The 24,398-nt window shown below is 31.5% G+C and overlaps 1 protein-coding gene across 1 annotated transcript in view; it reads left to right on the forward strand.

The window, feature by feature from the left end:
• Positions 1–24,398, forward strand: part of LOC111631701 (multidrug resistance-associated protein 4-like) — an 85,268-nt gene that overhangs the window by 24,531 nt on the left and 36,339 nt on the right. Inside the window, exons 12-17 of the mRNA XM_023376007.1 lie at positions 3,407–3,501; positions 3,570–3,656; positions 3,754–3,850; positions 9,487–9,699; positions 12,290–12,480; positions 18,812–19,089. Coding sequence (XP_023231775.1) covers positions 3,407–3,501; positions 3,570–3,656; positions 3,754–3,850; positions 9,487–9,699; positions 12,290–12,480; positions 18,812–19,089 — 961 coding nt within the window. The remainder of the gene's footprint in view (positions 1–3,406; positions 3,502–3,569; positions 3,657–3,753; positions 3,851–9,486; positions 9,700–12,289; positions 12,481–18,811; positions 19,090–24,398) is intronic.

The following is a 24,398-nucleotide window of genomic DNA, read 5'->3' on the forward strand; positions in this document are numbered from 1 at the left end:
CATATCCAATGTATCTTTAATAGTTACCTTTTTCCACTTTTATAGATTTTGGGGCCACATTCCCCTATGACAATTCTTCTTTGATACATATGAAGGGAATTAAGTACCATCTGAAAATTATAACAGTTGAGAACAATTAAAATATTACAATTGATTAAACGAATAACATAAATTTCATGTTTAGTGCATTCTGCATTAGCATGCAGAATGCAGTGCTTGTTTTGTCTTTCCTTGTTTAGGGAGGATGTTCGCACGATTCTCCATGGAAGAATCGTAGCAAGCGAGAAAAGCGGTGCTTACTAAACATTGTTTTCCACAATTCGAAGTCTTGCAAATGAATTTCTATGCAATTATTTTCAATATTCGAGCAATTCATATTCAACGCTGAACCACCTGAAATGTTAGAAGGGTAGGATCTCATTTTGAATAAGCTTACCGCTCAATTTCATTACGTAGAGCATTATTTTGGAATTGAAGATTGAGTTCAATCTGTCCTTTAATTAAATAACAAAACTTTTTTTGGTTAAAATCTTTCTAAAAAATCATGCCAAAATATTACGTAAGATACGAAAGGGGATGAAGGAATCAAAGAATATATTACGGTTTCTTACACAGGGATGGGTGGGGGTCAAGAATGGCCGAAATCACCCTTACGTAATTTATGGACGGAAAAGTAAAAATTTAATAAAAACGTACCAGAAGGCTTGTATGACCACCCTCTCATCTCGAGTCCGAATCTCATCTGCCCCTCCCCTCTTATTCATCATGAGTGGCACATCCTTCCTTTGTTCTAGGATATTTTAAACGACCAAATAAGGGAAAGAATTTCGAAAAGGAACATTCCACAGAATAAAAACAATAGAACAAAGAAACAGGAAGTGAAGGATAGAACATTGAAGTAAAAATAAAACTATAAAAAACATAGCGTACAGCCACAATTAACAATTAAATTACAAGTAAATTAATTTAATTTAGCTTATGTTGTGTGTTAATATGTTTGAAAAATTTATTTTAAAAGGAATATCAAACAAAGTAGTTTGTTTGAATTAAATTACAATCAATGCATACAACACATATATAATTTACAGAAAATAATTTTAAAAATGATTGAAAAATATAAGAATTTAAAGTAAAAAACAACAGGCATTCCGGTTTCCACCTAGTCCACGACCAATTTTCGGGCGGTACCAGCGGTGGCGGTGCGCGAAATTTTATTGTTTGTTTTATTCGTATAGGGCAACGAGACATATGGATGATCTGTCAAAGGGGGATGCCTCCTGGGAAGTCTTTCATGGGAAACTGGCTCCTAGTTTGGTGTAATTAGTATGAAGAAAACCCGGAAAACTCAACGTACCCATCCGTTGGCAAGGAGCAAACCCATACAAGTGTTCAGTGGTTTTATCCACTCGGTCACTGGTGGGCCAATACTTGTTTTGTCAAATGCTTGACCATAGCAATTTGGACTAGACAACTCGAATGGATGGTTTTCAGGTTTAACCCAACGACCTATAAGTAATAGACTGGCAAAATAGCGTATTCCTTGAAGCCGCCACCGTCCGGCCATTCGAGAAGGCAAAAAGTTACGCTTCTCGAATGTTCGTTTATATAAACTAAACAACTTATTTATTTTCGATTTGATTTTTTTCGTTCCAAAACTGCATGAATACTTAAATTGTGTATACGAGTATAATTTAAATAATAGAATGAAATGTTTTGTTGTTTACTTTCAAAATTAAAAAAGAAAAACTAAGTAAGGTCATTTGACTCGTACCATCTCAGTTAAGGGTTAAAACGCTTCCTTTCCTTTGCACACTTTTACACAACGAGTTAGAATATTTTAGCTTATTGTTTTTAACAACATGAATGGTCCACTTGATTAAAAGGAAAATGGAGGACTATATTCAACGTGATTTTCTTTCAACATTGGTGTCGCTACAACCACTGTATGTAGTACATATATTCTAGCTCGTTGGTCTAGACCAGGGATGGCCAACACGTAGACCGCAAAGGTATTGAAAGTAGCCCGCGAAGCTAAAGTTGAACAATTTGCTTTCACTTAAATTAATGTTTAAAATTCTTAACTCGATAATTTATTCTTACAATAATAGAATGTCTGTGCAACGTATCCACACTGTTTGTATTTATCCCGAAGAATGCAAATGAATGTTAACGCATGCGCATATAAAAATCCTAAAATTGTTTGCCCATATTCATAGTCGCCCGCAGACTATATTTTACCAAAAAAGTAGCCCCTAAGGGATAAAAGTTTGGCCACACCCGGTCTAGACTCTAGACACTTGTGTTTTCATCAACCCGTGAGGTCACGGGTTGAGCACGGGTTACTTTGTTTATTTCATACCTTCGCGACAGACATATTTTATACATATTTCGTTAACAATATATTATCTTTAAATGAAGTGAATTTTTGTACGTTTAATGAAAGAATCAGACTTTGTCCGGGATTTCACATTTTGAATCAACAATATATTTTCAATAGAAAAAAATACTCATGGCAATGTTATTAGAATGAAATTTTAAATATAAAACTTGTTAGCGTTTTTATTTTATCTTTTCATTTTTAAGTACTGGAAATGAAAAGATAAATCCACTATAATTCCACTGGAAATGAATCATTCAAACATATCTTTCATTGTCTAAAATCTCTCAAGTTTACTTTTGCTCTATTTTTTGAGCATTTTAAATTTACCTTATAAATTAATAAAATCCCTATTATAATTTCTTAGATAAAGAGAAACAGGGATCAATCTTGGTATTAATTCCTCTTCCTCTTATTTTTAATAAATCGTGATGGTATTCTACTAATAATTCCTATGCTAGAAAGAAGAATTAATCATATGATTAATCCCTGTTCCATATAATATTCTGAAAAACGTTTGGAAACCATTCTAACAAATCATCTAAACTGAAGGCTACCTAAAAAGTCATCAAATCGGGTAAAGATTTAGTTCAGTTTTATAAATGTGCTGTACAGTACATTTGAAAAAAAAAAAGAAAAAAAAGGAGTGTCTAGAAGAAAAGAACATCATAAATGGTATAAACACACATATACAATCTATATGAATTACAAAATCTTGCAAATAAAAAAAAGATGTTTATAGAGAAATCAATTTTTTATTATTATAGAATATATCATTGTGTAATTATTGTCAATAAAGAAAAATATATGATTAAGAAATATTTTGTTTTTAAAAATCTATAATATTATATCTAAATTATAATTGACACTTAAAATATAGAAACTTTATTATAATTTCTGAAACTAAACGAAATTTTATATCTACAAATCATATTTGATGTGCAGCTTGAAAATTATTGATATATTTTTTCTGTTCAAATTTGTAATATGTAAGAAATATTTAATATAAAACTTTTCTTATTCTTGAAGGATATTAACCTTTTTCCGTATGGAGATCGAACACTTGTTGGAGAAAGAGGAGTTAGCCTTAGTGGAGGCCAGAAAGCAAGAGTTAATTTGGCAAGGTATCCTAAAATATATTTAATAATTACAATATTAAACTATTAAGCTTCATAGTCTGTTGTTACTATAGAGCACTTTATCTGGATGCTGATATATTTATCCTGGATGATCCACTAAGTGCAGTTGATGCTGCTGTTGCCAAACATATATTTGAAAAGTAATACTTGCGTGTTTTTTTATTATATTTATTTAAAGAATAATAAATGAATATAATTTTAATTATTGTCATACATTTTTATATAATTTATCTTTAGATGCATTATGCAATATTTGAAAAATAAAGTGAGGATATTAGCTACACATCAAATACAATTTTTGAAAAAAGCTACAAAAATAATTGTTTTAAAAGAAGTAAGTATTTTCATGTGTTTACTATATTCATTATTTTACAGTAATTATAACATTTACAATATTTATAATAATTACAGTCTTATAGTGATTTAGATATAAATTATGATATTTATTATATAAACTTATTGAATATAAGATTTTCTCTCTAAATTCATTTAGACTACATATTGTTTGCCATTTGTATTCAGTTGCATTAGAGATTCTGTATTAAGCAAATCATTGTCATTGTAGCAATTGTACAAAAAGAAACAAAATTTTGCATTTAGTTTTGATTGTAACAAACAACAAAAGTGGATATCTTCAGTATGATTCACTAATAAATAAAGTAAGAAAAAAAGGGGTAAGTCCTGAGATAAAAAATTTTCATTTAAAAAATAAAAATTTAAAAAATTGTGTGGATAACATTTCTTTGTTAACAAGGAAATCTTTTCTTTACTTCATAGTGAATAAGGAGTATTGTCTATTGTTATGAATTATTTGGTTAAAGTTACTGAAGAAGATTTTAGTTTAAAAAAAGAAACTAGTTTCTGCTATATACACGGTCACATCCTTTAATAATGATTATCAAAAATTTTTGACAAATTTTAGGATTGAAGGAGAAATATCTGCCTTATTCCCCAATTTATCATCTTCACAATCAAATCAGCACTGATAGAAAAGCAATTGAAAACATTACACACAATATGATAAGGAAATTAATAGTAGTAAATTTAAATGGATTTTTAAAAAAGCTTTCAACGTATTGCAAGTTAGAGTAGATATAAAGTATGTATTTTCTCAAAAAGATAACTTTAAACAATTTTAAAAACTTTCTAATGTAAATACCTCATAAAAATGAGAATAAACTGCATAATTGATGTAAAAATTGAACAAAATAAATAAATGTGTAAACATTATTTATTTTGTTCAACTTTTACTTTGATTAAGCAGACTATTCTTTGTTTTGAAGTGTTTGTCATTGTTATGTTAGCATATTCTTTATTGCTGTTGGCGTAAACTTTTTTGTTCTCTTTGATCTGATTCACTTTTGCTTTCTTCTGGAAAAATGCCAGAATTTCCGTCTCAGAAAGGAAAACTTTTTCACCGCTATCTCAAGACGGATCACCACGAAATATAAGAAAACAAATAGGAAGCGAAAAAAATGTCTCAGGTGATTCAACGGAACAACTGATTTTCTCTGATTTAAGTGCCGAAAAGGAGAACGTTGAAGAAGGAATTCGACGCTAAGGTAGCAATCTCCCTAGAGTTAATTTATGACGTTAAATCTGTAACTTCTAAAACGCATACAACAAATTCATGGTATGATAGGGAGTGTTACTCCATGAGAAAAGATCTATGGAGATTGTTTAAGAAAGTGAAAAAATTAAATACGGATGAATGTTATGTTTCGTATAAAAATTTTTTAAAAGAATATAAATTATTATGTCAAAAAAACCAGTTATTTTTGGAACTTAAATAGCAGATTGGTGACATGCAAAAACTCTAAAATATTTTTGCAAATAATTAATAGTTCTAAACGTAAAAGTTCATTGGGTAATTCAAGAATTCCTTTGGAAAAATGGTTCAATTATTATGCCACTTCTCTAAAGAACATTCTATACTTATTAATGCTGATGAATTGTCCATGGATGTTTATAAAGTGTTTCCAATAGAAACGTAATGTTTTTCAGATGTTTTGCATTGGAAGAACTAAAAGGAACTATTAGCCGTTTTAAATCTGGTACCTTACCTGGAATCGATTTTATTACAATAGAAAATTTAAAGTGTTTTTCAGAAAATTTTCTTCTTACAATATTGGAAGTTTTTAATTCTATTAAAAAAAATTCTACTTTTCCGGAAAATGAATTGATTATTTCAATGTATAAAAAAGGCGATGTGTATGACCCCAAAAATTATCGTTCTATATATTTGGTTCCTGTAATTGGTAAACTATTTACATCTTTATTAAATAAAAGATTAGAAGATTGGATTATTAATATGATATTTTGTTTTCGACCTGGCCAATCTTGCCAGAATCAAATATTTGTGTTAAATGCATTAATACAATTAAAATTGCAGAAAAAGAGGGAAAAACTTTATGCTGTTTTGTAGACTTTCTATCTGCTTTTGATACCGTTAATCAAAGTTTTATGGTCTCTATTAAAAAGAATGGGTATGAATAAACAGTTTCATAATTACATATAATTGACCTTATAATTGACATATACTCCAAAGCCACTGCAAGAGTAAAGATTTTAGCCGAAACGACTGATTCATTTGGTATTGATATTGGAGTTTTGAAGGATGAGATTCTGAGCCGACTGCTTTTTAATTTGTATGTTAATGCTTTAATAGTGTGACTTGCTAAAATCTGAGCTACCTGGGATTTCTCTCTCTGATCAAGTTGAATTACACAATTCTAGAGAAATTTTGTTATGACTATGGATTAACTATAAATGTTTCAAAAACAAAAGTGACGGTGTTCAAAAAGAGTGGTAGACTATCACCAAGAGAGAGATGGTCAGCCTATACAAGTCGTTTCAAATTTCGCATGCCTGGGAGTATTATTTTCGTTTTCTGGACAGTTTTTACAGGCTAAAAATTATAGTATTCGTAAAGCTAAAATGGCGCTAGGTTCTTTGTATCCTATTCTTTCAAAAGCTAAAATTAATTCTGTTCATATTTATATAAAATTATTCCATTCGATTTCATCTGTATTTCTTTATGCTGCTCCTATACAGACAATTACTTATCAGGATGAAATGGAAATTGTTCTTGCCTTAGATCTTCGAAGAATTTTTATTTCATACTATAAAATTCCAGCTTATATCTTGCGATTGAAGTTCGGTGTTTCTAGAACATCGGTATTAATAATAAAAGCAATAATCTCTTTTTGGATTAGACTGTTGAAACTACATGATAACAGTCATTTATGTTAAAGTAGCGTATAACAAACTGTATAAATTATGTTTAATGATAGATAATTATGCATATTACTGGACGTTGGCATTGAAAAATCTGTTAGATCAACACGGTTTCTCGTTTCTATGGTTATCCCAAGATCCATGGAAGAACTAAAAGGAGCTATCGAAAATCTATCTGATCGAAAGTTATCAAACATTAATTATAAAAGTGTATAGCATAGAAGAAGATTGGTCTTTGTTGGAAAAGAACAAGCATTTTCAATTACTGTATATCGTATTTTTTAAACAACTTATATGTGTGAGGAATATTTGTCTATGGACATAAATTATCATGTAAAGCGATTAATTCTACAGCTGAAATGTGGTCAAAATTATATTATGACGTATAACACTAGACTAATAATAGACCCTGACAAAATTTGCAATAACTGTAGTTTGCGAACATATGAAACTTGGAAACGTGTTCTTTCACTGTATCAAATTTGAAACATACAGGAAAAAGTATTTGACAAGATTTAAATCCTGGAAAGATATATTTAATTTATCGCGTTTTTCAAAAAATGATTATTTTTGTGTATTTTATTTTGTGTTATCCTGTACTAAGCTATTTAATTAATTTGTTAAATTTTACTAATTTCAATTTTTCAAAAAAATGATTATTTTTGTGTATTTTATTTTGTGTTATCTTGTATTAAGCTATTTAATTAATTTGTTAAATTTTACTAATTTCAAATTTACATAATATGTATAAAAACGATTATTATTGTGTTTTATTGTGTAGTACTTTTATTGTGTAGATTTGTTAAATTGTACTAACTTCAGTTTTTATGTAATACTTTAGCCCCCTTGTAACGAACTAAGGTTCATACAATAAAGAATTGAAATTCATATAATCTTGTAATTTAATTTCCAAATATTGCTTCTGTAATTTAATTCACTAAAATTATGAAAAATTTCCAAAGAATAACGAAACATTTTACGATGTCAAATTTCATTCTAAAATGTTTGGGTGAATTTGATTTGTTTGTTTTAATCTTGCAGACAAACTGTGGAAAAAATAATTTTTGTTTTATGCCTATTTGAATTAGGATCCTAAAGATACAACTTATTGTAATGATTGATTTTATTCAAGTAACGCATTTATTTTTATGTTTATCTTACCAAGGAGAGCCTACGGCTTTGGGGTAACGGATTTTGATGATCTTTGGTGTAGAGGTAGTACACCATGTGAGTGTACTACCTGTAAAATACTAAAGTGCAATACTCAAATATAATCGAGAAAAACGAACTTAAAGTTTTTGAGCACTTTATATATAAATTATACATGATTCCATTCAAGCGTCCCGTGGCTGAGTGATAACGATCCTGGCTCGTATTCTTGAGTTCCTCGGTGCGATTCTTGTGTACACTTTTTTTTTTAATTCATAAATACTTAAATGTATTTATTTATTTACCCATTCATTTATTGCTTATTATTTATTTATTTTAATTTAATTTCTACTATTCCATGTCTAATATTTTTTGACTTTTGTTGACAATAACGGCGCATTCTTGACACCTACGTGTCAACTTTCCCATCTAATTGTTATCACTAACGGTGACCGATCTAATTCTCACTAGGAGCGTTTTTTCTATCGGAGTTCTTTTTCACTCACTCTTTAACAGTTCGTTTCTAAATTTCGACACGAATAGACGTATTTGTGTAGTAAAACTTATTTTGAAAAATTATTTTATAATCAAAAAATGTCGTCAAGAGAAGCAAGTTCTTCACGTTGTGACGAAAAAACTGTTGATGATAACTCTTTATACAGTGATGTAAAATACTAACTTGTAAAGTGCAAAACTCAAATATAACCAAGAAAAACGAATATAATTTATTGAAGCAATATTATATAATTACATATCATTGTCAGATGTACATGATCGTGAATGATACTTATGATAAAAACATTCAAAACAAAAATTCTGTCTACACCAAGAACAACAAATAAATGCTGCTTTTTTAAAAGGTATCATCAACAGTTTTTTCGTCACAACGTGAAGAACTTGCTTCTCTTGACGACATTTTTCGATTATAAAATAATTTTTCAAAATAAGTTTTACTACACAAATACGTCTATTCGTGTCGAAATTTAGAAACGAACTGTTAAAGAGTGAGTGAAAAAGAACTCCGATAGAAAAAACGCTCCTAGTGAGAATTAGATCGGTCACCGTTAGTGATAACAATTAGATGGGAAAGTTGACACATAGGTGTCAAGAATGCGCCGTTATTGTCAACAAAAGTATAAAAATATTAGACTTGGAATAGTAGAAATTAAATTAAAATAAATAAATAATAAGAAATAAATGAATGAGTAAATAAATAAATACATTATAAGTATTTATGAATTAAAAAAAAAATTATACGCGAGAATCGAACCCGAGAACTCAAGCTTATGAATCAGACTCGTTACCACTCTGCCACAGGACGCTCGAATAGAAATACGTATAATTTATATATAAAGTGCTAACAAAACTTTAAGTTCGATTTTCTCGATTATATTTGAGTATTGCACTTTAGTATTTTACAGGTAGTACACTCACATCGTGTACTACCTCTACACCAAAGATCATCAAAATCCGTTACCCCAAAGCGTAAACTCTCCTTAGTTACAAATAATTTTCTCTTAATTAAAAACATTGTATTTAAAATTATGTGATGATTACATTTTAATAAATATTAATTTTTCCAAGGGAAAATGCCTAGCTTTAGGAACTTATGAAGAGTTGGTAACAGCTGGAATAGATGTAGGATCTCTAGTAGAAGAAAATGAAGAAACGAGAAGTAGAAAGAACACAACTGGAAGTTTTTCATCAGCTGATGAAGATGTAATCATTTCCAACCCACAACCAGCAATGCTTTATGAATCAAATAGCTCTCTAGCTATGAGTGAATTTGAAGGTGAAGTGAGTAATTTAAATTAATTTACAGCAATAATTTTAATTCAGTTTAATTTTTCATTTCATTCATTTTTAAATAAAGATTTTGTTTCTAATAAATTCAAAAATTATGAACTCAGTTATTCATAAATGAATTGCTCATTTACTTTAACAGCATAATGATTTAAATTTATTAATTAACAAGAAATAAAAGATATACATCTATATATCTTTTATTATATAGATGTATATATCTATATATCTATATAGATATATAGATATATCTATATATATATCTATATATCTATATCTATAAAAATGGACGTGTGTGTCCCTATATTTCACTTTTCAGCCAAAACTACACATCGCACATGAATGATGTTTGTATGTGGTAGTAGCCCCAAGTCTCCATTCGTGCACTATGGTGGTTGCGTCTCGATAGCTATAAGGGTGCGGGAGATATGGGCTTGAAAGTGGTTGAAAGTGGAAGATTTTCTATTTAGATTTTAAAAATTTTCGAATTCGAATTCGTATTCGAATTGGTTCGGTTATAGAACGATTGTAAACGTTCCAGAAAATTGATCAAATTGAAAATAGTTCGTTTGACTGGACGTAAANTAATGAACACCTTCGCGAAAGATTTTTATGTTCGGACAACGAACACATGATCGGATAACGAACACCCCACAGAACAAACACAAGAAGAAGCGACGTAAAATAATGAATACCGATTGGTCTTCTCTTGTCTTCGGGCAACAATTCGAAACTTTTCAAAGGTATGGGAGACGTCGACATAGACGCTCAAGCCGGTATATACCGATCAGATAGTATTCCTTCGAATTTTGAAACACTCCTTTGTAATTCCAGCTTTTTGTTTACTTTTCTGACAAATGGTTTTTATAGTCTTTGCGAGATCGTCGGCACTTGTTAAGTTTTGCGTCGGTTTTTATTTTCTAAAGGTGAGAGTTTTAATTGTCCGATCGGATATTCGTTAACGTTTTAACACCAAAATTTCGAATTTCATTTAGGCTTCACATTTAAATAATTCTTTCGTGTGCTAGTTGATTTTTGTTCTCTGAATTTTTGTAAGTGCTTTTCTAAACTTTTTATTTTAAAAAGAAATTGATAATATTATAAATCCTAAAAAGAGTGGAGTGTTAAGAACCGTGTTCACCATAAAAACCAAGCAAGAGATATTAGCCAAGGTAGAATTGATGTTTCTAGGCAGGCAGTATGGCTTGATTTACTCAAGTAGCTAAAGAAGTAACGAAAATCACATACGAGAAACAAAGATGTGCCATCAATGAAAAAATGGAGAGATTGCTTTTAATTTGGAAAAAAGAAAAGGAAATGAAAAGAGATGTAACTAGTATCACTATCATTCAAGAGAAAACTAGAGAAATTTTTGAAGAACTGAAGAAACAAACTCCACATTCGTCACATGAGGAGATAAAATTCAAGGCTACTACTGGATGGTTTGCAAAATTTAGAAGGAGATTTGGCATTAAACATGTGGTAATTCACGGCGAGTCTGCTAGTGCAGATAAAGAAGTAGTTCTGTCTCAAATTTGTCCACAAAAAAGAAGGATATTGTCCACAACAAATTTTCAATTGTGATGAAACTGGTTTATTTTGGAAACGTATGCCGAACCGACACAAAAGACGAAAAAAATATTCCTGGGCATAAACCCATGAAAGGCCGATTGACATTACTTTTCGGAGCTAATGCTAGTGTTGATATGAAGCTTATCCCGCTTCTTGTCTATCACTCTAAGAACCCTACAGCATTAAAAAAATAAAAAATCCATAATTAAAGAAAAACTGTCAGTGATGTGGAGATCGAATAAAAAGGCATGGGTCACGCAGACTCTTTTCAAAGAATGGCTGTTTGAAGTTTATGCTTCAAGCATCAAGGATTACTTTCAGACCAATGAATTGCCATTGAAAGCACTGTTGCTAGTGGACAATGCACCAGGACACCCAAAAGACCTTGAAGATAATTTGCTGGAAGATTCCCCGGCTGACAGTTCAGTGTCTGCCTCCGAATACCATTTCGTTGATTCAACCAATGAATCAAGAGGTTATTTCAGGTTACAAGAAATTGTACATTCGGGCACTGTTTCGTCGGTGTTTTGAAGCATGCAGTTCTCCTCAACGATGACATTAAAAACGTTTTGGAAAGAAAAATTTGATATTCTTGGCTATACGGCTCATTTAAAAGGCATGGTCAGAAGTCACTCAACGACAGTTGAATTCTGTTTGGCAAAAGCTGTGTCCCTCCTGCATTCAGAGAGACGAAGATGATGTACATGAAATTATGGATGAAATTGTGACAATTACTAGAGATCGCGAATTGTAGATGAATATGACATTGAAGAGCTCATAATGGAACCTGAAACTGATTTGACGACAGAAAAACTCCAAGAGCTCTTCAACGAAGAACACGAAGAAACTCAGCAAGATATGTTTTTTTCTGAAAAAAGAGGACGACGCTAGAAGATCAATGCCGACATCTGCTATTAAAGATTTATATATAGATATAGATATATTACATTCATATTTTCTTGATAACAATGTTAGTTTATATCTCTTAAAATAACTTTCTAATTTTATGTAGCCTGTAAGAGTTGGAGATGACAAATCACCTAAACAGCAACAAGAAACAAAAACTGCTGGGGCTGTTGGTGTAGCAGTTTACAAATCTTATATAAAAGCTGGTTCAGGACCTTTTCTACAAATTCTTCTTCTTTTATCATATATTGCAACACAAACTCTCTTTAATGGTAGTGATTATTGGCTCTCAAAATGGTAAGAATATTGCTATTCAAAATTTTTGTTTTGAAGAAAGCAAAGTTAATGATTAATTTTTTTATTTTTGCATATAAATTTTTATATAATAGACTATACATAAAATTATTGTAGATTATTTAGAAATTTTTCTTATAATAGCTGTTTTTTCCAGTATCAATATTTTCCACTTAGCTTTTGTTTAAGAAATATTAATACAGTGGGTGATCGGTTAACGAACAGTTCGGATTGCGAACAAATCGGACAACGACCACCTCACAGAACAACACAAAAAAAAACAACGTAAAATGACGAATACCGATTGGCTTTCCCTTGTCTCCAGGTGACAATTCGAAACCTTTCTGAGCACATGAGACGTCGAAACCGACGGTCAACCCAATACCGATCAGATAGTATTCCTTCGAATTTTGAAACACTCCTTTGTAATTCCAGCTTTTTGTTTACTTTTCTGACAAATGGTTTTTATAGTCTTTGCGAGATCGTCGGCACTTGTTAAGTTTTGCGTCGGTTTTTATTTTCTAAAGGTGAGAGTTTTAATTGTCCGATCGGATATTCGTTAACGTTTTAACACCAAAATTTCGAATTTCATTTAGGCTTCACATTTAAATAATTCTTTCGTGTGCTAGTTGATTTTTGTTCTCTGAATTTTTGTAAGTGCTTTTCTAAACTTTTTATTTTAAAAAGAAATTGATAATATTATAAATCCTAAAAAGAGTGGAGTGTTAAGAACCGTGTTCACCATAAAAACCAAGCAAGAGATATTAGCCAAGGTAGAATTGATGTTTCTAGGCAGGCAGTATGGCTTGATTTACTCAAGTAGCTAAAGAAGTAACGAAAATCACATACGAGAAACAAAGATGTGCCATCAATGAAAAAATGGAGAGATTGCTTTTAATTTGGAAAAAAGAAAAGGAAATGAAAAGAGATGTAACTAGTATCACTATCATTCAAGAGAAAACTAGAGAAATTTTTGAAGAACTGAAGAAACAAACTCCACATTCGTCACATGAGGAGATAAAATTCAAGGCTACTACTGGATGGTTTGCAAAATTTAGAAGGAGATTTGGCATTAAACATGTGGTAATTCACGGCGAGTCTGCTAGTGCAGATAAAGAAGTAGTTCTGTCTCAAATTTGTCCACAAAAAAGAAGGATATTGTCCACAACAAATTTTCAATTGTGATGAAACTGGTTTATTTTGGAAACGTATGCCGAACCGACACAAAAGACGAAAAAAATATTCCTGGGCATAAACCCATGAAAGGCCGATTGACATTACTTTTCGGAGCTAATGCTAGTGTTGATATGAAGCTTATCCCGCTTCTTGTCTATCACTCTAAGAACCCTACAGCATTAAAAAAATAAAAAATCCATAATTAAAGAAAAACTGTCAGTGATGTGGAGATCGAATAAAAAGGCATGGGTCACGCAGACTCTTTTCAAAGAATGGCTGTTTGAAGTTTATGCTTCAAGCATCAAGGATTACTTTCAGACCAATGAATTGCCATTGAAAGCACTGTTGCTAGTGGACAATGCACCAGGACACCCAAAAGACCTTGAAGATAATTTGCTGGAAGATTCCCCGGCTGACAGTTCAGTGTCTGCCTCCGAATACCATTTCGTTGATTCAACCAATGAATCAAGAGGTTATTTCAGGTTACAAGAAATTGTACATTCGGGCACTGTTTCGTCGGTGTTTTGAAGCATGCAGTTCTCCTCAACGATGACATTAAAAACGTTTTGGAAAGAAAAATTTGATATTCTTGGCTATACGGCTCATTTAAAAGGCATGGTCAGAAGTCACTCAACGACAGTTGAATTCTGTTTGGCAAAAGCTGTGTCCCTCCTGCATTCAGAGAGACGAAGATGATGTACATGAAATTATGGATGAAATTGTGACAATTACTAGAGATCGCGAATTGTAGATGAATATGACATTGAAGAGCTCATAATGGAACCTGAAACTGATTTGACGACAGAAAAACTCCAAGAGCTCTTCAACGAAGAACACGAAGAAACTCAGCAAGATATGTTTTTTTCTGAAAAAAGAGGACGACGCTAGAAGATCAATGCCGACATCTGCTATTAAAGATTTTTGAAGGAGTAGGAGGATGTCAGAACAACGGTCTTAGAATGGCATCGAAACCACGTTGAGGTTAATAGGCTTGGGGATCTCTACGACGACAATGCTATTAATTACTTCCGAAAAATTCTGAAGAGAGAAAAGCAATTGATATTGGACAGATTCTTTAACGGAAGAACAACATGACTGATAAAAACGCAAGACTATGTATATATGTATTATTATTATTATTATTATATATATATAAACATAGTAAGAAAGTATTTAATTTTTTTATTTATTTTTTGGGGTGTGCAGAACAAATTCCCATAAAAATCTATGTTAAATCGATAATCGGTTAACGAACAATTCGGGTAGCGAACACAGTCTTGGAACGGATTATGTTCGTTAACCGATCACAACTGTACTGTATTTGTAAAATTAATTTCTTGCTTATTTGTATTCCTCATCAGTTACATTTTAAAAAATTTCAAAAACAATTACTGTAAATTCTTAGGACAGTTTTAAAATGCCTTTACGACAGATTTATCTGATGCAAACATCAAATTTTAATGATATTCAAGTCATCCAAGGCACGTGGATAGAACGAAAAACAAATGAAATGAAATTGAAATGTTATCGAAAATTATCCCTGCGACTGCATTCCAGCCCTATCATTATGTAAACTCTGCAATTACTTCTTTTATTCGCAGAGCGTTCCTTCTCCTATCCACCCAGACATTAGTAAATTACAGTGAATTACAACTTATTAATAGAGCTGGTTAGGTGCACAATGCTGGTTATTCTCCTTCCAGATTTCGTCATCTCTATAACCGGGTCAAAAACAACTTATTTCCGTAGACTTTCTTCAGCACCAAGAATGAACTGAATGTAGTATAACGCCAATACCTTTTTTTGGACCTTATATCACTGAAAATAGCACGTCTTTTTAGAAAGCATGGAGTTACTTTGCCTTTAACCCCCAACCTACACTATGAAGTGTTATGTAATGATAGACACACACTCACATTAAATGAAAAATTGGGAGTCTATACAAAATTCCGTTACAACACGTACTCTCAAGGAAGGAAAGCATTTACATTGGGGCTACTACTAGAATGTTACAATCCCGTATCCTGGAACATCAAGATGATATTAAAAACAACAGACCAGAACAGAATTATCTATAAAAGTATTAATTAGACCAGAGTTATCTACTACTTTGGGCACACAAATTACTTAAACATTGCAGATCGAAGAGACTTATTTATATAGGAGAACCTCTACTTATCTGCAGTAACACCGTGCAATACACCTACCATACAAATCCCGCAATTGTGAGTAACCTTATTTAAACAATTTAATTTCTAATTTTGTATTTACATGTACAGTAAGACCCCGCTTAGCGCTGCCACGGTTAACGCTGATTCGATATAACGCGGTCTGCTCGAAGCCTTAAAAAAGCTCAAATTTTACGCCGATTTAAATTATCGCTGCATTTTATTGGTTCGTATATAATACGATTATTTGCGAACACAAATCAATCAGAGAAAGGTGGCAAAAAGGTGTACTTTTATTAAATCTATGTTTGTTTGGTGCAATTTTGGAAAAAAATATAAAATCATGGATGCCATAGGAAATATCGACTACGCTTGGCAAGAATTAACTGATAAATGCACGAACGAAGTGTGGAAGAAGTTATGTCTAAAGGTATCCAAGAATTCTCAACGAGAAGAGCCTATCGCTGAATCGTTTGGTTGACCAACCTCGACCTAATCGATATAGCAGGACTAGGAGATATAGACGAGCAGGATATTGAGGAGTTACAGCAGGTTTCCAGCGAGAGCCTTACCAACGACGACCTTCGAGAACTGGCAGAACATGGAATTCATATGGAACTGGAAAATAGAGATTCTAAAAACGAAGAACCCAAAAAATTTTTTTATAGATTTCCTTAGTAAAACTTTGATAACGATAACTGAAATCGTTGATCAAATTGTAGCGAATGATCAAGATTTTGAAAGGAGTGGAAAAGCAAAACGAGGCGTTTTCGATGCGATCTTCCGCTACCGACATTTGCTTAAGGAAAGAAAAAAGCGACAAATGAAACTTCACCAAANTATGGAACTGGAAAATAGAGATTCTAAAAACGAAGAACCCAAAAAATTTTTTTATAGATTTCCTTAGTAAAAGTTTGATAACGATAACTGAAATCGTTGATCAAATTGTAGCGAATGATCAAGATTTTGAAAGGAGTGGAAAAGCAAAACGAGGCGTTTTCGATGCGATCTTCCGCTACCGACATTTGCTTAAGGAAAGAAAAAAGCGACAAATGAAACTTTACCATTTTATCGCAAAAGAACATTAATTTTAGAAAAGTCAGGACGTTCATCACAAAAAAAATTAAAAAATGAACTTTACATTTCTGTGTGCATATATTTATGTGTAATTTAACATGTATTGTTATACAAATTAATATAAAAATAACTTAAAATTAAAGTAAAATTGGTTTATTTTTGGTCGCATGTTCTCCTATCCCTATTAACTCTATGTTAAAATGACGTTTAACGCTTTGTTATCTAGGAACGCATCCCCCGCGTTAAGCGGAGTCTTACTGTACCACAATCTTATACGTCTTACTAAATTTCTTTTTAAGGGTTTTTAAAATATCACGTGATTCACAACGCACTGCTATAATTTTCGATAACATTTTAACTAGTTGAATTCTGCTTTAGAAAAAGATGTTTGTATTGGATAGAGTATTTGAGTAGGAACAGTACAGCTAAAAGGTTATAAAACGTTATAATCGTAAGCAGAGACTTCATGTCAATAATCATATAAAATAATTAACACAATAGTGTAGCGGCGTTACAAACACGATTTATTAATTAACGTAGTTAAGACGTACTCGCTAGTACTTTCGACAGCTTACAGTCACAATCATCAGGCGAAAAAGAATCGAATACAATTAATTTTCGAACATTCGGTTATTTTAACGGACTTTTTCAAGTTATCCAAGGCACATGGATAAAATGCAGAACAAATGAAATCAAATAAACTATATATAATTCTACTATGTTTAAAATATGAAACATTAGAACAGGACCACAGCTTTGTATTAGAATATTCATGTACAGTTTTCTGGCTTTTTACTTTCCTCTGTTATAACAGAGGGAAAGTATGGTGATACGCAAAAAAATAACCACCTCCCAGATCTTTGCATTTTTGGACTTAGGACACCCTGAACCACCGAGAAATTCAAAAAAGAATTCGGGGATAATTTCTGTATGTTAGTGTATGTGTCGGGAACACGATTTTTATTCACCCACTTTGAAGCTTAACTCCTGTGCTTTTTTGTCACAAATTTTTGAAATTTTGTTTATTAGGGGATTGACGCTACTAAATTTTGGTGGTTAAAAGTCGAGAGGTGGGGAGATAATGGGGTTGTGTGTATCTCCAGTAGGGTCGGACTTAATGACGATTTTACTCGTTATTAGCATTTACAATTTTTTATAAAACTCATTCCTACCCTCAAAATTAAGGTTTTTGCAATTTTATAATAGTTAGAAGTAAAAAAGTTTTTTAAAATAAAATATGATAACAAACAGATCTTTTTTCTTATTTTCTAAAATAAAAAAAATATTATTATTTATTTGAATATAAGAAATACATTTAAATAAATAAAAATATTTTTAAATTGTATATTTATCAAAGGGTTGTAATAAATTTTACAAGTAATAAAATACTCTATTATTCATTAAATTTATATTATATTACTTTGTAATAAGTTTTTTCTAATTATATAATGCTTGCTTTAAATTTTTGTTTAATTATTTATTGTTACAGTATTAAATCCTTAAATTAATTTTTGTAAAGAAGTTCACAAATTAAAAAAAAAACAATAGCAGTAACAGAATTTAAGAATAGGATATTAAATTACGTATGATATAGACAAATAGTTTATATCAGAAAAGATAAATTTCTATCATCTTATCACATTAATATTTGTGGTAAAGTCATTTTTTACAAATTAAATTCATTAAATTTGTTACTTTTCCTATATCTTTTTGTTTTTTGACTTTTGGAATAACTATTGATGTATGTTTTTCTATTATTCATTACAGTTTTAATATTATGGTTTGATATTTCAATTACAATAAAATATTTATTTATGAAATGCTAACATGCTATTTAAATACAGTATGTGATTATACCTCATATATTATTATTACATTTTAATTACTTTTGTATAATTTTTTGTAATTATTAGGACTGATGAAGAGCAACTATATATTAAAGAGAAACAGATTTTTGACAATCATACTAAATACAATAACAATACAAACGATACAATGAATATAATCCTACCTCCTCGTAACTTTAACATGTATGTGTATTCTGGATTAATATGGGGATTGTTTTTACTATCATTAGTTCGTACAATAGCATTTTTTACAATGTGCATGAAGGCATCCATAAAACTTCATAACAACATGTTTAATTGCATCATTCGTGCTCCTATAGCATTTTTTGATAATAATCCTGTTGGTAAGTACCGTAATTAAATTATTTAACTTAAGTTAGAGTAAGTAACTTATTTAGTTAGATTGGATTAGTATTAGATATTGTCTTTTGTTCACAGAATCTAGTTTTCTTAAATTGGTTTATTATATAAACAGTGTGAAAATTATCAATATTAAATATGGCTATGCGTGCTGCTTATCAAAATTAAGCACAAATAAAGGCTTGTTTAAAAGAGATGTAGTGCATGTAAGTCATGCAATCATTAAAAGCACTGAACTGATATGAGGGTTTTATAGACTTTATATCAAAGTATAGTTGTTTTTCATAGCGTTGCATTTATATTTGTCCTAATTATTTTCATGTGACAATACCAATGTTTTCAGATAAAGTGCATAATATAAACTGTACTAATCACATATTCTTGTCTGTAAAGATATGTTAACGGGAACAGCATCGGATATGATCGAGCAGGATGACACAAACAGAGGCAATAATGGCTAATCCACTTCGGACATTTCTAACATATTTATATTATGGCATACAAATTTGACTGTTAAGTGCATCGTATTTTTAGACTATTTGTTAATCAGTATCCTGAATAATCTGAGGTTCCAGGACGAGTCCGAACCTGTTTGTCAGTATGTTTCCACCACCACCCACAAACCAGGCCCATCAGTGGCCAAGCTGTTCAGTTTCCTAAACACTGGGAGTTCGGTCGTGGATTCGCGCCTCGCCAGAACGGGCTGGCCACATGGAGTTTTCCGGGTTTTCTCCACGTCTGTAACGCCTGAATAGAGGCAAGTTACCCTTAAAAAAACTTCCCGAAAGGCATCTCCCCTAGGCAGTAACGCCTAAGTGTTGCGTTGCCGTAACTTAACAAACAAACCCATATCTCTCTCGTACATCTTGACTGGAGTGTTTTACATTTAATAGTATTTTCTTCCCGTCTGTTTCATATGGCTTGCGGCTTGCACAACTAATCCGACCTTTGATCCGTTTTAACAATGGAAGTTTTTTCTAGTTTCGTTTTAATAAATTTTTATAATAAATGTTTAATTCCAACCCGTTTTTGGAACCTCACACTTACATTAACCTGGAGATTTAGCAATTTTTAAAAATTCTCTTTTTTTGTGAGCACTAAAAGGCCGATGTCCACAGGTGGCGAAATGGACATGACAGCAAATGTTGCTGACTTTTGATGTTTATCATTTCTGACTGTTGTCACTGTAGCAATCCCATTGTATATATCAGAGTTTACCAGTGTCAATCAATAGTTTGTTGAATTCATCATGTTTTCTCCCATAATTAATACTACACCATACATTGTTGAATGCATTTGTGGTAAAGTGTAGATATATATAATTCAATACAAATTAAACGGATCAACAAAATAAATTAAAAAGATTATGCTTTTGTCATATGTTAAACTTGCATTATATAAAAAAACTTTATGAAGAAAATCTCAACAATGGTGGATTAGATTGACAATATCCAAACACTTTCTAAAACGTTGCACAAAAAAGATTTTTCTTGGCTTCTTCAATTAATAAATTATTTCCTTGAATGTTTCTTATTCACTTTCCATTTTTTGTCACTGCAAGAAACATGATAAACTAAAGCCAGCCGCCTTTTAATTATCCAATTGGTTGATGATGTATGTTGTCACCATCAAAATATAGCCTTGTCTTACTGGGGAAACTCAAACAAAGCTAGGGATTTTTGAACTAGTTGGAATGGCGATTGACAAAATTTAACCTTAATGCTAACTGTCATATTAGTTTTGCCGCTTGTGGGCATCAGCTTAAGAAGGCTTTTTTCCATATTCATTAAAGATTCGGTTAGGCACACAATGGGGATTGTTGGATGATGAGAGATGTAACCTGAAATATTCAGGAAAGACTCCCATGAAGAATATCTGAGGTTAGACTTAAATCAGGAGATTATTACTGCCAATGGATTAATAATTTTTTAATAAACCATTTTCAGTCAACTGCGAAAATTGGACCTCAGGGTCAATTAGACATTTTCGGCTTTTGACTGAAATATGGAGAATTGATATTGACCACTTTCGGTACCCTCTGACTCAAACCTGAATCCACATCATAAGATTGATGTTTATCCAGCCTTGCATTAACCTTGCATTAACATATACTGCGTTATTTCATAAATCATGTTTTTTATCAGTGGCGTAGCGTAGTGGGGGCGGCAGGGGAGGCACTTTTTAGGGGGCGGCAAAATTTCACAATAAATAATAATAATATCTTGTAAAAATTTGAACCATTTCATTTCATATTTTTGTCGCACCTACGATTCGAACCGATTGAAATGAGAACGAAATTTTTCATTATTTATTCTGTGAAGAAACTGGATTTTAGTCTTTTAAATTGAGATACCTAAATAAGGGAGCGGCTGACATCCACGCTACTCCACTGTTTTTTATTCTTTGTTATGTTTTGGTTTTAACTGTAAATCATTGTTGAGGCTTTTGTTAATTGGGAGGTTTGTTGGCTGACAGTTCCTAATTATATAATATATATATACAGGGTGTTTAAAAAAGAATCATACGATTTAAAAAAAAATCATAACTATTTAGCTTTTAATCCGTTTTGATCGAATGTGGAACTGTTAGAAAGAGGAAATTCTCGAGTTTTACGCGATTGCCGTTTGGAAGCACCCTCGCGCTTAGTTTACCTGTCACTTCCATATTTTCGGGAATCACATATCTCAATATGCTTGAAAACTGGCTTTTCCCACAGTTAAAGCCGATTCGGATGATTTCATTTTCCAGCAGGACGGCTCACCACCACACTGGAGCCCGGAAGTTCGAGAATTTTTGAATACACAGATTCCCCAACGATGGATCAGCCATATGGGACCTAATGATTCAGAAGACATAACTGGTCTCTTAGATTGCCGGACCTCACTGTTTGCAATTTTTTCTTGTGGTCGTTTAAAAAAGACTCCGTTTATGTGTCTCTTCTTCCAGCTACAATGTTCGAACTGCGAAACCGCATTACAGCAGCGGTGACAGCAGTAGATCCAGACAGAGCCCCCCTTCCAAGTGGCCCCTGCGCGGGTGCACCTGTCGCACAAACTGCTGTTCACAAGAAATTATATTTTTAAATTTTAAATTTTTCTGCCTTTCTACAGCGCGGTTTGGCGATTACATTTCGCCTTATTTAATTCTAGATGTCTGCTCACCAGTGTTCCCAACTGTGGCGACTTTTAGAAGGACGTAGTGATGTGACGGAGACCTCAGACAAATCAGCCAAAAGTAGCGACTTTCGATATATTTTAATTTATTTTTTGAGAAATTTAAATTTATGTTTATAGTTTTCAAATTTATAGATTTTTCTTTACTTTATAGAGCTTTCTGGTAACTACTAATATTATTACGATATACAAACTGTATTTCTAGATTTTTCTACAGTGTGCAGAGCTAGAAATTTGTAAAGGTAACATTTTGTAACAAAAATAAATCTGCCCGAGGATTTTTTTTAAATTACTAAATTGAGACGGTAACTCCCGAATAAAATCTTAGTCTCGAGGTTGTAAAAGGCGCGCAGAAATGCTGACATCAATTTTTGCTTTATAGTGGTACGCATATGTGGTATCCGCCGTTCATACCTGAACGGCGGAATTGCGGTAAGCGAACTGTGCGGGCGCGTAGGGTCCGAAGGAGCTCCCGCAGTCTTTAAAATGCTATTGAAAAAAAGGGATTGCGAAAACGCAGAAGATAGAAATAGATTTTAAAAAAAACGCTCCGACATATATAGATACATGGAAGTAATAAATGATATAGCTTTATGGCCAACAATATTAACAGATGCTATTATTGATAATATTCTTAAAACAAACCAAAAAGTATAGAAAAGGGATTTCTTAATAAACGAAAAACAAGAGTTAAGATAATCGAAATAGATAAAACACCAGATGAAGGAAGTAACTTGACACCCGAAAAATTATTTAAAATACAAATTTACAGTGTTCTTGACACTCTATTGTGTCAAATAGATTGGCGTTATGAAAAAATGAAAATTATCTGTGACGATTTTTGCTTTCGCTGTGGCTGGTCTATACAACGCATGAGTTTGCTGATTTAAAAATTCGGCTGCAGATCTCGCTATTAAATATAGCAAAGATTTAAAAAAGTACGAATTCACAAGTGAAATTGAAAGTTTTAATTTTGAAGTAACGACTCTTATACAAAATATAGAAACTGCATCTCCGCTTAATATGCTACAGGTTGTTCGTGATTTTGGTTTAATTGAGTCTTACCCAAATATCAATGTCGCTTTTCGAATATTTCTAACTCTTCTCGTTTCTATTATTTCGTGCGAGAAAAGTTTTAGCAAGTTAAACTTAATAAAAAATTATTTAAGATCAACTATCGGACAAGAACGATTATCCAATATTTCTATTATTTCAATAGAATACAATATCGTTATAAATATTAATTATGATGGTGTAATTAATGAATTTGCTGAAATGAAAGCCAGAAAAATTCAATTAAAATAAATCTTATTAAAAATCTATTGTAACGTTATGTTTTATTATTTTGACAAAACCAAATAAATTAAGTGGCCTAAATGCAAATTCTTGCACAGAGCACAGGAATGGCTAGTTACGGCTCTGGATCCAGACATGCTCGCAAAAGTTTGGGACGAATTTCACTACCGTTTGGACATATGCCATGCATCCAAAGGGGAGCATATTCAGCACTTATGATTTAGTATGTAAAAAATCTTGAAGATTAGCCCTGTAATATAAAATTAATCTTAAGTGTGTATCTTCATTATTTTTCATAATACTGTATAATCATTTTAAATCGGATGATTCTTTTTGAAACACCCTTTATATTGTCAGAAAGGATTAGATTAAACAAAAACTTTTTTTCTAAAAATTAATTCATTTTTTCTTATTATAAGATTCTTAAAATGTTTTGTAACATATTCTTTTATATAAATTCTAAAATACAAAAATTTTCATAAATTTTACTGTTTTTTTAAAAATAGTTTCAAACTTATTGAAATATTAGTTTCATGATACAGTCCCCAAAATTACCACTGTATAGATGAGAACATGATACATGTATTAGAGTAAATGAATTATTGTTTATGAATATAATGTTTAAAATAGGACAGTTTCAGTTTTAGTATCAACGAACTATAAAAAACTGAAAATTTTTATATGTATTTACATATCATAAATATATATAACTTATAAATTTCTACTTAATTTGTGTTTGAATTGAAATAAATTACTGGCACGGTTTCAAAAATAACAAAATATTTAAATTTATCAAAATAGCATATGTTGATTTTGGTTGCATA

The sequence above is a fragment of the Centruroides sculpturatus genome, unplaced genomic scaffold (genome assembly GCF_000671375.1).
Source record: "Centruroides sculpturatus isolate CEXI.00-Female unplaced genomic scaffold, Cexi_2.0 scaffold515, whole genome shotgun sequence".
In the NCBI taxonomy this organism is placed as follows: domain Eukaryota; kingdom Metazoa; phylum Arthropoda; class Arachnida; order Scorpiones; family Buthidae; genus Centruroides; species Centruroides sculpturatus.